Consider the following 14,896-nt stretch of genomic DNA (forward strand, 5'->3'; position numbering starts at 1 on the left):
GACGCACGATTACGCTGCGCTTCAAAGTCCGAGAGTCGTCTGCTACAACGAATTTCGGAAACCGGAATGCGGGCAGCATTGTTTTGATTTCACCACTTCTTGTCGTAATTGTCCTCTTTCGAAGCTGAGGAAGTTGTGTCTTTCTCATCATGGCATCATTCACCTTTCGCTCTCTTCTCAAGTCAAGGTTTGTGGTTACGACGTTTATGTGCTTGATTTTGCATTGTATCATAATTATTATGTATAACAGGAAGTCATGGAAGTAGTCTGGCCCGTAGACATATGGTCTGGCCTCCGTGTGGGACATGACAATCCATTTTATGCAGCCTAGGCTTAATTTTACTAGTTACTGTGTGTAAATGTAATGTAAAACACTGAAATCGTGGGGAGAATTCCATATTAGACAGTCAGTGACTGAATCACAATTTCTGAAGTAGAAACGTCAACAACTTGCAAGGTTGTCATGTTTGTTCAATGTTATTGTCAAAGAGCTCCTGCAGTGTAATGCACTTAGTATTAGGCTGTTTCTCAATGTTTTTTCTCAATCAGTCTAGTTTGTGATCGATTTCAGTTTGAAGCCTGTGGTTGTTGGCTCCGTTGTGGGTGGTTTTGTCTGCTATGGGACCTACCGGCATCAAGTAAGCCCAAAACTTGACCCCTACCTAGTGCTACTTAAAGGAACGTTAAGTGACAAAACTAAACACAAATTAATTTTCATTGTATAAGAGAACAATTGGTATGTAGTTTTTGCTGGATTTCCTTTGTGTCAACAATTTTGATGCATTCACTTTGTAAGAAAAAATCAAGAAGTGCAGAATCATCTTCCTATTCAGACATTAAAATGAAAACAAGTACTTACAGTTTTAATGTGTAAAAGTTTCTTCTTCTTGCATCTCAGAAAAGTCCAGTTTTGGCCAAGACGTTGCATTTTCCAGCTCCTAGTGCTAACAAATTTATGGCCGAAACAATTACGCCTGCCTCCACCCTCGAGGTTTGTACTTTACCAGAATAAAATCCAACAGGAGTTTTTTGTGTTGATCAAATTTCTGGATTTACCAATGATTTTATTCAGACACTTCAGATGAAGAAGTTGTTCATTGTTATGCCGTCTTGGTTTTAGTGATTGAAGGTTATTGCAGAGAGGGTATTTCTCTCGCAATTATGACACAATGATGGCTCAACTCGTCAGTTTGGATGTTGTTTCTAGACACTTTTATAAGGTTTTGACAGTCACGGCCATAAGTATTGCATTGTGTGTTTCTGAACAGAATAATGTCAAACTGTATTTCTGAACCAAAAGTCTTCATCAGACTTGCACTTAATGTGAAGTATGCCGTCAGTCTTAATAACAAAGTGATGTGTGTCTGTTTTCAGAGAAGTACAGCTATGAAATCCAGAATGGAACTCTTCATCATGAAAATTCAGGTGAGTTTGTGAAAGCATCCAGCCAGTGCATGAACAGATAGCCTTGAATCTGAACAGTTAACCTTACACTGTACATGGACACGCATCCGAGGTATGGAAATCTACTTGTGAATGCCAGAATTCTTCAACACTGTTCCCTTCATTTATATGGAGGGACTGGAATAAGTCTAGACAAGTGTAAGTTTTCTAATCAAGTTGTCCCAAGATAATATTTTACCAAATCATTACTACCAGGGTTATACGCCCTGAGTTGAAGTGCACCTTCACTGTCGAAAGTTTTCCAACCAGGTTCTTGCATATGTTTGGCGTGCACGCGAAGACCATGCATTCCAGAATAAATTCGCAGTGTGCTCTATGCCAAATGCTCATAGCTTGCATGCCTCTGCGTTGAGTTCATACCCAAAGGAGTGTCAGTTTCATTTAAAACACGCCCTCTTTTATTATTTTCTACAGGAGAACATACATCTGTAACCACTACGTACAGTTACAAATCAAAAATGTATTCACTTTTTTGTTTATACAGGCTGACCTCTGTAGAACTCTTGAAGAAATTGAGGGCGAGAAGAAGTTTCTCGTTGACAGATGGGAAAGACAAGCAGTAAGATGAATCATATAATAAAAATATTTTCTTAACATCCGTGTCTCCCTTGGACTTTGCTTGCAACATATTCCTTAATCAGATTAGCCCATTTTGCATGTGCTTTTGGGCAGAATTTATAGAAAGGTTTAATACAGCGGCGCAGCCAGGATTCTGAAGGGGGGGGGTATTTGGGGCTTTACGCTAAAGGGGGAGGGCTGACTTGATGTTACATTTAGATTTTGCAATTTGTGTAGGCCAAATCAATAATGGCGTCTGCAGGGCTAAGAACATGAGTTTGAAAATATTTCTGTTTCCAAAATGTAAGTGGGAAGGCGACTGGCGGGGAACGACAATTTTTCATGGGGGGCAATTACCCCCAGCCACGCCCCCCAGCCACGCTGCTGGTTTAATAGCAACATGAAATTTATCATACAAATTTTGAGACAAGATTAGAACAAAAAATTATAAAATGTTAAAAATTTCGCACATGTATTTAGCAAATTCTAAAACGTACCTGGGTTGGTTAAATATAATCTGGAGGTTTGCATGGTTGATGCCGTAATAAGAGTTAACACATCATCAGAAGGCAGAGTTTTGTATCACTGAGATAGACTGGAGCAAACCTGTCTAGCATTTGTTGTAAGTAAATTAAAATAAAGCCAGAAACACACAACCTCTATCAGGCTAACGTTTGTGAAAACACCATGTAAATCTGTCTTGTGTGCTACTGAGGTTCTGAAAAGAACTATTAGACTTACTAATTCAGACAGTTCACTCTGTCCATTATTAGGAGAATGCTGGTCGTCATCTTAAATGTATTTGTGATATAACACATCTCGGTTTTTTTTTTGTAGGGTGGGGGTGGGGTGACCTGCCTCATGGAAGATGGCAGGGTATTTGAGAGGGCAGGTGTCAATGTCTCGGTTGTCAGTGGCAATCTGACATCAAAAGCCGTGGCTCAGATGAAATCAAGGTAGGCAGACTATCCAAACTCAAAAGGTTTTAGTCAGCCAAGCAGAAGATTTATTTCAAAGCTTAACGCCATTAGATTTAAATCTTAAATAATTTTATTTGATGAGAAATATGGAGTTAGATATTCAACTGAGTACCATTCTAATCTGTCCAGTGCCCATACAAATACACTACAGATTGTAATATGCAGTAGACACTCCATCATACCATTTGCACTCCAATGAGGGCTGAGTCAATTCAAATAATTCACTTTTGGAATATTTGACCTTCAATTTGATCAAATATCTGAAAATTCAGTCGTAGGGACCAGCAGATTGTTGACGAACAAACCATATACAAAATCACATGCAGTAATGCACACAATTGTACATTTTAATCACTATAATAACTTCTCACGTCTATGAATATCTCCAGCCATGGTTTAGCAAGATTTAAGAGATGAACAGTACTTCTTGCCCTGTTTAAAATTTCTATTCCTTTTAACTTTTCTAATGAATAATTTACTTGTTGAATTGTAAGATTTCTGTCACTTTTAATTTGAATCTATTTGAAACAAGTCCTCCATAACGCAATTTTTCTCATGTAACAATTTTTCTCAAGTTACACAACAACTAATTCTTGGTACTACCTTTCTATCTTTGGTTGATGACTTTATAATGTAGTCGAATTCTTATTTTACAGTATCTGTATGTCTAAGATTCATTTTTTATTCTTGTAGACATTAACGAAAAATTTATGAGAAACAGATAAAAACTTTATTATCCCAGCTGGGGAAATTAAAATAGTCTTTGATGATTCAGTATAACCCCAAAACAGCTTATAACATTTACATGCAGAAATACAAAGAACAATTTCGTAAAAGAAACAATTAATGTTATTAAAACCTTAAAACCGTTCCAGAACCCATATCATACTATATTTATGTTCATATACCTTAAAACCGTTCCAGAACCCATATCATACTATATTTATGTTCCTAGAAGTAGAAATATTTGTACCTGGAAAATTAAATACCAGTACATGTACATATGTATCTGGAAATATCGAATATCAATATGCCAAGTTTGGAAATATGTACAAATAGTGTCATAGAGTATTTGCTTCAGATTTATGTAGTGTACAGATTTCGATGATTTATCAGGGTTTTGTAAAATTGATAAATACTCAATCATCTTGATTTACAGAGGGAAGAAACTTGAGGAAGGAAAGATGCTGCCTTTCTTTGCTGCTGGAGTAAGCTGCGTGATTCATCCGGTAAGTGGTAATTTTGTTTATTGAAGCGCAGGCCACCTATGAATCTTACCTCTTGGGCTAAGTCTACCGGTAGGTCTTCAGATGAAGCACGTGTGCCACCGAGGTAGCTGCAGCCATAGCTCTGAAATCCCATCACAGACTCTGCATAACTTCCAGTACATATGAAGAAGAGCTTGTGGAATATCTGGGGCAGTTCCTAAGGTTTTTTAAAAGTATTCAATTTTTCTATTGATGTTAAATTCTCTCAATTTGCAAGTGTTTCTTTTGGCATCTTTTGACTGAGTGGAAGTTGTAGAAATTTTGTACTAAATTCCAAGATGGACCAATGTGACGCCACTCAGCACAAAAAAAAAGAGGAGATTTTGGGAGTACAGGGGCGGATCCAGGACATTTTTCTGGGGGGGTGATGATCAGGCTGGATTACTGTCTCATTTTGGGAGACAAGTGGAAACCATTAAACATGACCTACATTGTTTACAATTGTATTGGTGCACTGACTTTAGTTATTTTCTATTATTTTCAGGCAGGGGTGGGGGGTGGATTCAGAGCAGGGGTGGGGGTTTCCACCCATCAAACCCCCCCTGATCCGCACCTGTAGTATTGTTTGACTCTACCCTATTTATCATTTACAAGAAGTCAAACTAGTTTGGTTGAAATGTTGGAGTGTTCTTAGCATATTTGTCTTAACACCGCAAAAAGAAAATTTGAATGGGGAGAAGTCAAACTCTTCCTACAGTTTATAGGATTTGATACAAAGGATTTGTAATGGATGAGCAAGGTTACATGTAGCTTTTACTGAACTACAAATTCAAATAGTTATTTGGGTAATTATTTCAAAGTTGTCATTTTTCTGCCGTTGTTGATTTAGATGTGGCATGATTACCCAAGCATAAAGAATGTGTAATTGGTTCTCTACTCATTTCAAATTTGACTTGAAATGGGAAGCTCCTAGCTGTACATTTAGGCAAACTGCATTGATGGAGTTGGGGTCATTAAGCCTGACTTTCAGGCAGGCACCACTCAACAGCACGGTCACTCCCATTCATCATTGTAAGGTCCCTGGCATTCTTACGATACATGAAAGGGATAAGTTTATTCATCCCCTTCCTGAAGTTACGCATTTGCATGCCGTTGTAACCTTTCACACTACCAAACGACGGGACGTCTTCAAGTGGCGGAATCCCACGCCCCCCTGCCATGATGTCTGCTCGTAGATATTGGAGAAAGTAGGAGGTGTTGTTGTGATACTCTCGTAAGTTGTTTGGGCCAAGTGGAAAGTCCTTTTTGGTGTCTTCGCAGAATGCAGCTGTACATTCTTGGAATTTGTTGGACATGAACTGAAGCATGAACATTATCTTTGTGTCAGCTCGTGGTATTAATCCAAGCCAGTTCATGTATGTAACGATTATAACCGAGAAGCTGTTGTTGGTATTGAGCAGAGGTTTAAAAGTCTGGAGAAGCGTCGGGATTCCAAGATAGTCAGCAAGGTTGGAGGTGAAGATTCGGTCATAGTTTGGCATGTTCAGGCTTTGGTGGTGTTTGGGAAAGTCCAGACAGTTGGCCAGGGAGACATGGACATGGATCCTTCCCTGAAGGATGAGAGTCTTCACTTTTTGGAGAAGGTCTGTCACGTAGTTGTGGTACATCACCATTGGAGATGAGAGGGATCCTACAGTTTTCTCTCGCACCCTCAAACAGTCCCACTCGCTGAAAGGGAATGCATCTGTGTTGACACTGTAGACGAATGGGGACTCTTCTGGACTTTGGGATGTGGCTGTAAATGCAGGTTGACGCCCAGTTAGAGTTGGATTGTCAAATGGGATGTTTTTCTGTTTTCTTTCAGTTGGGAAAAACAGTGCATGGTCAAACCAATGTTTCACCATTTTTTTCTCGGTCCCAGACAACTCTTCAAAATAGTTAGATAAATTGTGTGCCATATTTGCACTCTGAAAAAGCACCTTCCTTTGTTCTCCAAGATTTATTGAGTTACTCTTGTCTCGTTGGCATTCCATTGACTGCCACTGTTCCCAAATCTTCCTCATAGGGCTTAGGTCTTCTTCCAGGACTTTCACCAGACCTTTGGTGGCATCAAAGACCTGCTTAGCATTACTCTGAATGAGTTCATCTAAGCTAGTCTTGATCATGTCGTACTCTCTCTTTGGAAGATGGAGTGAGTACCAGATGGTCGTCAAACTGGAAGCAACGTCGTCATCATCTGCAAAGCGGACCAACATGAAGAGAAGCAGGACATTTCTGGCCATCACAAAAGGGTCATAGTCATTGAGGGTGATGTGGAGTTTTCCCTGGTAGTCGTCAGGTAGGGAGCCAGCTGTCAGAACCATGTTACGCAGGTTTCCACAACCAACAGATAGAATATGGTAATCTCTAGACAATTCATCACCCATCACCTCAGCTTTCATTTCATTGTTGTCAAGTTGAAGGAGGTCTATGGCAATGATGTTCCCTATGTAATAAGGAAAATCACGACTTGTCTTGTCAGTTGGAGAGCGTCTCAGCTGAAGTGTCTCTGCCAAAGATCTTATTGAAGCCTGAACTTCCTTGCACATTGACTTATGGGATTTCCAGTCAGTCCGTTGGCAGTTTCTGTTGCAGTACCAAGCATCGTTGCACCCTGCACACTGAAAGGAAAAAGAAAACAAATGAATATCAATTAACCATTTGCCATTTGAAACTATCCTACAAAATTTATTTCGTTATATCAACCAGCCAGTGCTGTATCACATTGATGAACTTGTAGACATGGAATTTCATAAAACCAACCTCAACCTTGCCACGCCCTTCCAAATCTAGTAAAAGGATGGGTGTAAGTTACTGTTTTACATGCATGTCATGTACAAGTGGTTGTCATGGAGATACCAAAGAAATATACTGTAAGGGCTGATTTGGGACATGAGATAGGATCCCATGCCAAAGGGTATGGGGGTTTAATTGGGAAAATGAAAAGGGCACCAGACATGTACAGTACCTCACTCATACTTGGAGCAGTTTTTGCACAATTTTCACACTGTCGTGGACTAAACATCTGGCACTCCACAGAGCTGTGTCTTGCCTCGTCTCGTCTCCTGCAGGCTTTACTGCAGTACACTGCCATGTTGCAACGATGGCAAGCCAAAATCTGCTGTGGGAGAACTTTTTCACAACGCCAGCAGTGTCCACGTTGTACATCCATGACAAACACTGAAAAGGAATTGTATAGAAACAACATTTAGACACAGGAATAGTAGACTTGATTTCAACTTGGCCATATTTTTAAGCCTTGTTTAGTTTTGTTGGCAGTAAGCTGGCTGACGGATACTGCATATTGTGACCTTTTATGATGTCAGTGAGAAGTATTAAAGATCATAACTTGAGATGGTTTTTAGATTTGACAAAAACCTCATACATTGCTTTGAAAAGTGCACCTTGAGGGATTCGAAAATGCATCCGAGTGATACATGCCATCAAACAGCTTCTTTTAAAATACCAATTCAAAGAGAGCCACACTTGCTATATATATGTACTCTCTAATTATCCCAACCTTATTCTGAAATAAATATTGTACCTGGTGTGTTTTTTTAATTTTTCTTGAAAAACTTACCTAAATCCTCTCAGCTTGCTGTAGAAAAACCAGTTTGCTTGCAGTAAAAGAGAGACACTTGTGGTTTGCATTCATCACTTCCTGCTCTGGCTCAGTTAGTCTGGTGTGATACAAAGATTTTTGCTGTATTGCTCATCTCCAGACAAAGGCGGAAATTCCACCCATGAGAAATACGAATCGGTTCCTGAGGTTTTGTCACTCTGTTTGCCTTTGAAGGGTGTGCGCAGGTAAACATGTTGCATATGTTTGTTCAAGTGGGCAGTGTTTCCATGGTTACAGTACCATAAGGGGAGTCATGCATTATGTGTTTATTGGTATTCTAGACTAATTTATGTGTAATGTATGTAATATTGCAATGTACGGTGTTTTTAATTATAGGTAACACCTGTTACATGGGAATAATGTTAACAACAGCCTACATTTACATGGAGATTTAAAAACACAAAAGATGTTATTTTGGCATTTGTGGATTTGGAAAGTAACATAGTCTTTAAAATTGAACAAAATTTCCTCAAGATTGGTTTTGCAATATGAATACCATTCTTTTATTTGTCAAGTTTCCTCCGGCGGTGTGTAGTATTGACATGTATGTGTACAGTATGAATCTGACACTGACTTAGTACCTATTACAAATATATGTGCCCCCCCCAAAAAAATACAGACCATCATCTGACCCTAATATTTTGGGCTATAAAAATTTAGAGCAAAAAAAATATTTTACCCAACCAACCTCCCTTTTTTTCTCAGTGTAATAGGAAACACAACTAATTTTTTGTTTGGCCTTATATGCTTTTAATAGAGTACCGAAGTGTGACGTCACTGTGAACAAGAAAGTGCAGTACAAATGAATGGAGTACGCGCGCGTGTTGGTTCACGCACTGGTTCACGCGCTCGTGCCTTTTACACACTTATTGTGCGCGTGACGTATTCACTTCGGTACTCTATTGTGAATGAATTTTTTCTCACATAATATTGACTGTTACATGTAAAAATGATGATGGCAATAACATAAACACATGTACAATTCTTTTAGAATTCAAGTATTTAAAATGTCCATAAATGCAACTTTCACACTTGGGCTCGATATACGGTACTTTGTAAAATGGCTGAAATCTTGCATCTTGTTTCACTGTTCCTTGATTTATTTGGGAGCTGGGGCATACATGTACCATCCAAAGTGCCATCGTTTTGATGCACATTCTTTGATTTTGGTCTGTCTTTCTCCCCTCAAACTACTAGTAGGATAGAGTTAACCCAGTTAAGCCTCACTTCCAGGTAGACACCACTCCACAGCTCTGTCATATCCATTCATCATGGTGAGGTCCCTTGCATTCACCCGGTACTGGAATGGGACAAGTTTGTTCAGTCCGTTTCTGAAGTCCCGCATTTGGAGGCCGCTATACTTCTTGACATCAGCAAAGGAGGGCACTTTCTTGAGTGTTGGTATACCTAGTCCACCTGCCATGAGGTCTCCACGGAGATACATGAGAAAGTAGAGAGTATTGTTGAAGTACTCCCTTAAGCCATTGAATCCATCAACCTCGCTACCAGTGTCTAATTTCAAAGCTAGGATGCACTCCCTAAACTCGGGCGTTAACGTCCAATCATGGATGTTTGCTCCTGGTACGATCTCAATCCAGTTCATGCTCTCAGTGACAATGGCTGAGTAGTTGTTGCTGGCATTCAGCAGTGGCTTAAATGTCTGCAGGAGTTTGGCAAATCCAACATAATCAGCGAGGTTAGAGGTGAAGATGCGGTCATAGTTGGGCATGTTCAGAGTTTGATGAAAATTAGGAAAGTCTAAACAGTTGGCCAGGGAAATATGGACATGTAATCTTGCGTGAAGGATGAGTCGCTGGACCTTCTGAAGAAGGTTGGTCACATATTTGTGGTACATCACCATTGGAGAAGAGTGGGAACCAGCGCTGTGTTCGCGAACTCTTAAACAGTCCCAGACTGTAAAAGGAAATGATGAGTCCTTGATGCAGTACACGAATGAACAATCTTCTGGTGCCGTTATGTCATAACTGTTCTCGAATTTTGCAGCACGTCCAGTAAGTGTTGGATTGTCAAATGGGTATCGCTCTTCTTTTGCAGTTTTAGTGGGGACAAACAAAGCGTGGTCATACCATCCCTTCATGAACAGCGGGTCGTCTAGCGAGAGACGAGCTAGGTAAATGGACACACCTTCTTTCACTACATCTGGCTCAAAGCGTCTCCTTCGTTGCTCTCTGAGATCGATTGAGGTTCTCCCGTCTCGTTGGCATTCCAGTGATTGCCATCTTTCCCAGACTTGGCGGAGATACCTAAGATCATCTTCCAGGACTCTCACAAGTCCCTTAGTGGCATCGTGGAGTTGTTGAGCATTCATCTGAATCAGTTCAGCCAAGCTTGTTTTGATCAGGTCATACTCTCTCTTTGGAAGATGGAGTGAGTACCAGATGGTCGTCAAACTGGAAGCAATGTTGTCATCGTCTGCAAAGCGGACCAACACGAAGAGAAAGAAGACATTTCTGGCCATCACGAAAGGGTCATAGTCGTTGAGGGTGATGTGGAGTTTTCCCTGGTATCTTTCAGGTAGGGAACCGGCTGTCAAAACCGTGCTGCGCAAGTCTCCACAACCAGCAGATAACACATGGAAGTCCCTCGCCAACTGGTCAGGCATTATTCCATCAGACCACTCATTGTTGTCTAGTTTAAGGAAGTCTTCCGCCAGTGTATTACCAAAATAATGACTTGAGTCAGCGACTCTCGTGTTACAAGCTAGCATTGAGTTTCTTTCGGCAAGATTGATTGATAGTGCTTTTATGACATCCTTGACACGACCACATGATTTTTTATGAGTTGGCCAAGCTCTCATTTGACACTCTTTATTGCAGTACCAAGAATTGTTGCATCCAGCACACTGGGAAAAAATGAACGAAAAGATATTGTAGAAATAACAAATTCATTTGTTTCTGAGGCAATGATATCATAGGCCTATTTTTTTTATATTGACTTACTTCTTTTGTATTAAAGAAAAGAAAACACAGTCTATTTCAATAATAGTGGGTCGAGTTTAATTATACACTTTGTGTTAGGCGTGATCAGTGAATATGCTCATGCCACAATATGCCAACTTTTCTTTTTTTAAAATAGTGTTCCATAGCAAGGGATAAGAAACAAACGGTGACAAAACAGAATTGACATCATTTTTGTGTGGAATCGTTCAATAGGGCACTTAATTAATGATTGAGTGATCATGCAGATTTCACTTATGGTCATGTTGATCAGAAGTTACAACTTTCGTGTATGTTTACCTCACTAAGAGTGGGAGCAGTTCTGCCACAAGCCTCACATTTCTTTGGCCTGTAGAGTTGGCACTCAATTCTGGTATGTCTGACTTCATCTCTGTGTCGGCATGACGTAGAGCAGTACTTGGCCAGTGTGCAGAAAGTACAAGGCACTGGATGTTGAGGAAGGACTTTCTCACATCGCCAACAGTACCCAGGCTGAACATCCATGATGAGAACTACGTCATACAAAATGATACAGATGATGTTGTTTTCTGTTGTTAATGAGAATGCCACTCCGTACCGATAACTCACTGCGACTTCACGTCGCTTACATGTATATACCTCGATATCATAAACAGTCCCGCAAGTACATGTACATACATATGGGCATAACCAACAGTACCCAGGCTAATCATCAATCATGAGAACTGCATCAGTCCACCTCCCCCAAAGTTTTTTTTTGACCCCAACATTAAGTGTCTTTCCCTTCCAGTGTTTTATCAGTAGGCGTTCTCCTGAAGAGCGAATGCCCCCTACTCTTGATTTATGGGTATATACATGTACATGTATTTTGCAGTAGCTTACAGGGACATGCACACACTATCATTCAGTGAACATTGCAAATATCATATTTACCTGGTGAGTTTTCTTTATGATACAGTGTTGAAAAAAGGTTCTGCCAAGATCCAGCGCAGTTTTCTGTGTCTGTGTGGTAATTCTGACAGGGCTAAGATGTCCTTTACATTCACTGCCTGTACATGTACATCTGTTTTATCTACTCCATGCTCACAGACAGGCGCGGCATACATTACATGCACTGTTGGGAAATTCCCATGATGAGAAATGCTCAGTCGGTTTATTCTATTTTTAGCAGTGCAGCAGGTTCCCTGGGTTTAGTGGTTGCTTAATGTACAGTGGTAGTGCGTGTTCAGAAGCTTTGCTCTCTTTCCCAGCTTTGGTTTCATGTGATTTTTTTTGGGGGGGGCACTGGGTCAATATGGGTTCAAAGTCCGGTTTGGTAGCATGAAATTCCTGGGTGTAAGAGGAACATTAAATTTTTTCTGTTTGGTTTGAACAGTCAATGATAACAAAGAAGTGGATTGTCATCAAGAGATAAAAAGCAAAGATGGTGGAGAGCGTAGGTTTGCAAAAATGGTCACCCCTCAGAAGCAGATGGTACATATGATATGGGGGGTACATGGAAATGCAATTTTTTCTAATCAGGGCAAAAAGGGCTCTCTTGCAGCCATCATCCAGGTTTTTCCCTCCCCCCAAAAATACTGAAATGATCACTATTTAACGAAATTGGTTTTTTTTTTAGAAAAATGCAATTGAGAATAAATCTGCATTTAAGTGACAAGTGTTAAATTTAAAGTGTTCTTTTGAAAAAAGTGTTCTTGTAAGGGGCACCCCCCTAAGAAAAGACAAAGGGGAAAAACGGATAAAAAAGGGATGAAGGGAAATAAAATATCACCAATTTGCTCAAAATCATCCCTTAAGCTTTTCATTCTTTAAAATCATTTTTAACCATTGAGTGCTTCGCCCTGTCCCCCTGGAAAAACCCTTTGTGACACCCATGTTTTAAGGGTCATGACAATTATCCCACACAAATGTGTTATTTTCACAGCGCAATCCCATGGTGCCAACCCTTCATTTCAACTATCGTTACTTTGAGGTAGAGCAGGAGGACGAGACACAGTGGTGGTTTGGAGGAGGGACAGATCTGACTCCCTATTACTTGGATGAAGAGGTAACTTGAGGAAAATGTGAGATACAGACGTGAATTTTTTCACTTATTAAAGAAGTTCAAGGTTATCTTCCTCACACCTTTTACAACTTCAGCGAAATGGAAATATCAGAGGTGAGAGAATTCAGCGTTTGAGTTGATTTCAGCAATGTATGGGGACCTCTTACATTTCAGCTTGTTGCTACCGGTAGCTTTTTTCAGCTTTAATTTGAAGTGGACACTCACACCCCAGAAATATATAGAGAATTGTCACCTAAAAACCCTTTACCATTGTTTAAATTACCAGGATGTGAAGTACTTTCATGGTACCCTCAAGAAAGCCTGTGATAGACACAATCCCAAACACTATCCAGACTTCAAGAAATGGTGTGATGACTACTTTGTCGTGTCACACAGAGGTTGGTGGGCTTCTTTGTTTAAAAAATTTAGCTCATTATTTAAGGTGTCAAAATGAAACAGTTGTGATGTCGTGATGCCTTGATTCTTTGCATAACCTCAAAAGCTTTAACAACCACAAATTGACAACTTTTTCTGTGCAGAGTCAATTGACCTCAATAGGTCCATTTTAGAAAGTTGAATTTCATTTGTACTCCCGAGGGAATTTTGCAGATGTTGTGGAGGTGGTAAGCAAGAGCATTGAGCTCAAATATTTAATGTTCAACACTGTATAAGTAATGCACTGGTTATAGTGACATATAACATGTACATTGATGGAAGGGTCAAACTTGGTAGAATATTAAGATCTCCCGGATGCAAAGCTAAATTAATATCATGGCCAAATATGAGGCACAGAGTGGTACCTGCTCCCCTATCTTTTAATGTACAGGTGAACGACGTGGAGTAGGTGGTATCTTCTTTGATGATCTGGACACGCCCTCTCAGGAAGAAGCCTTTGCTTTCATTCAGGTAGGGGAACACTTCCACTTTGGTAAAATTCTCTTTTGGAAAAGGGTTCTTTTCAAACTTTATTCATGGTTTCATGAAATATCTCAAATCTTGTTCCAATAAAACAACGTTGGTGCAAGGGCTGTGTCTAAGCCTCAGGGTGATATTGTACACAAATTTGAGAGGTGGCAGTATTTTTTCTGTTATTTATCACCGTAATGGAACATTGACCTCTAATAGACAGCATTTGCTGAGTTGTGTGAGAAGGCTAATGAGGATGAGAAATATAATTCTTAACATGTTGAAGTTTGTAACTGTGCTTTCGCCTTTAATTGCAGGATTGTGCAAATGCTGTCATACCAAGCTATGTGCCTATGGTGAAGAAGCACATGAACGATGGATATGGCTTTAGAGAGAGGTACAGCTGCAGAATGTCCCATTTGAGCTTAGCTGTTGGCAGGTTTAAGACAAGTCTTCAATCTTCTCTACGTGTAGAATGGGAAGCATTTTTACTAGAAACTGTTTAAATTCTCTTTCGTTCAGTGTTTCCTGTATTTTGCCCTTATAGTTGTTTCTTAATGTTATTTATTGTTTTCCTTTCATGTAGAGAATGGCAGCTGCTCAGGCGCGGAAGGTGAGTTTTGCTGGGCAAGTACAACATCTGGGGGAGTCAGGTTGGCATAGTGGTTCTTTCCTCGACAGCTCTGGTTTGATTCCCGGCTCGGTCCACATGTGGGTTGGGTTTTCCGCCCCTACCTAATTCTGTGGGTTATTACCAGAATATTCTTTGGGAGCTTTCCTCCCACCTCCTCTCTACACGTTTAAGAGTTTACAATTTCATCTGTAGGTACTTGCTCATTTCTTAATCTTTCAGATATGTTGAGTTCAATCTGGTGTATGACAGAGGGACGAAATTTGGCCTGTTTACACCCCAAGCAAGAATAGAGAGCATTTTGATGTCATTGCCTCTCAGTGCAGTAAGTAATTCTAATTATTTCACAGCAAAAAGTTTCATGAAGTCACTTGATGCTATGATGACGCTATGAAATTATGATGAAGCTATGATATTATTAATTATAAACATCACGTCTTGATGTAGATGTCAAAACATTTGTGCGAAAAAAAAAAAAGTTATACGAAATCTTGCTGCCCTGTATGTC

At 40.0% G+C, this 14,896-nt stretch overlaps 4 protein-coding genes across 7 annotated transcripts in view; 2 read left to right on the plus strand and 2 right to left on the minus strand.

The window, feature by feature from the left end:
- LOC110978877 (protein CMSS1-like) overlaps window positions 1–14,896 on the plus strand; it is a 53,606-nt gene that overhangs the window by 1,133 nt on the left and 37,577 nt on the right. The window lies entirely within an intron of this gene.
- cpox (coproporphyrinogen oxidase) overlaps window positions 1–14,896 on the plus strand; it is a 16,245-nt gene continuing 1,349 nt past the window's right edge. For both annotated transcript variants that reach the window (XM_022234220.2, XM_022234221.2), the window contains exons 1-13: window positions 1–187; window positions 572–638; window positions 899–991; window positions 1,375–1,425; window positions 1,949–2,023; window positions 2,860–2,978; window positions 4,162–4,231; window positions 12,732–12,854; window positions 13,138–13,249; window positions 13,678–13,757; window positions 14,075–14,154; window positions 14,344–14,370; window positions 14,611–14,713. In XM_022234220.2, the coding sequence (XP_022089912.2) occupies window positions 150–187; window positions 572–638; window positions 899–991; window positions 1,375–1,425; window positions 1,949–2,023; window positions 2,860–2,978; window positions 4,162–4,231; window positions 12,732–12,854; window positions 13,138–13,249; window positions 13,678–13,757; window positions 14,075–14,154; window positions 14,344–14,370; window positions 14,611–14,713 (1,038 nt within the window). In that variant the 5' untranslated portion in view covers window positions 1–149. The remainder of the gene's footprint in view (window positions 188–571; window positions 639–898; window positions 992–1,374; window positions 1,426–1,948; window positions 2,024–2,859; window positions 2,979–4,161; window positions 4,232–12,731; window positions 12,855–13,137; window positions 13,250–13,677; window positions 13,758–14,074; window positions 14,155–14,343; window positions 14,371–14,610; window positions 14,714–14,896) is intronic.
- Window positions 5,104–7,929, minus strand: LOC110978891 (uncharacterized). The gene is made up of 3 exons (XM_022234217.2): window positions 7,830–7,929; window positions 7,218–7,429; window positions 5,104–6,870 (listed from the first exon to the last, which is right to left on the minus strand). Exons 2-3 carry the CDS (start codon window positions 7,419–7,421, stop codon window positions 5,224–5,226), a joined length of 1,851 nt encoding a protein of 616 aa, XP_022089909.2. The 5' UTR covers window positions 7,422–7,429; window positions 7,830–7,929; the 3' UTR covers window positions 5,104–5,223.
- Window positions 7,394–11,944, minus strand: LOC110978892 (uncharacterized). 3 transcript variants are annotated; one of them, XR_015427891.1, is made up of 5 exons: window positions 11,741–11,944; window positions 11,129–11,340; window positions 9,099–10,734; window positions 7,830–7,929; window positions 7,394–7,429 (listed from the first exon to the last, which is right to left on the minus strand). XR_015427891.1 is itself a non-coding variant. In XM_022234218.2 (3 exons), the coding sequence occupies exons 2-3, from the start codon at window positions 11,330–11,332 to the stop codon at window positions 9,088–9,090; spliced, it is 1,851 nt and encodes a 616-aa protein (XP_022089910.2). In that variant the 5' UTR covers window positions 11,333–11,340; window positions 11,741–11,943; the 3' UTR covers window positions 8,347–9,087. The 3 variants fall into 3 exon arrangements, 2 of the variants coding, with proteins under 2 accessions (XP_022089910.2, XP_087003039.1); XM_022234218.2 differs by lacking the exons at window positions 7,394–7,429; window positions 7,830–7,929 and having other exon boundaries at window positions 8,347–10,734; window positions 11,741–11,943; XM_087146913.1 differs by lacking the exons at window positions 7,394–7,429; window positions 7,830–7,929; window positions 11,741–11,944 and having other exon boundaries at window positions 8,347–10,304; window positions 11,129–11,268.

This window comes from Acanthaster planci, linkage group LG15 (genome assembly GCF_054643075.1).
Source record: "Acanthaster planci isolate LZ-2023a linkage group LG15, COTS_SCS, whole genome shotgun sequence".
Classification (NCBI taxonomy): Eukaryota; Metazoa; Echinodermata; class Asteroidea; order Valvatida; family Acanthasteridae; genus Acanthaster; species Acanthaster planci.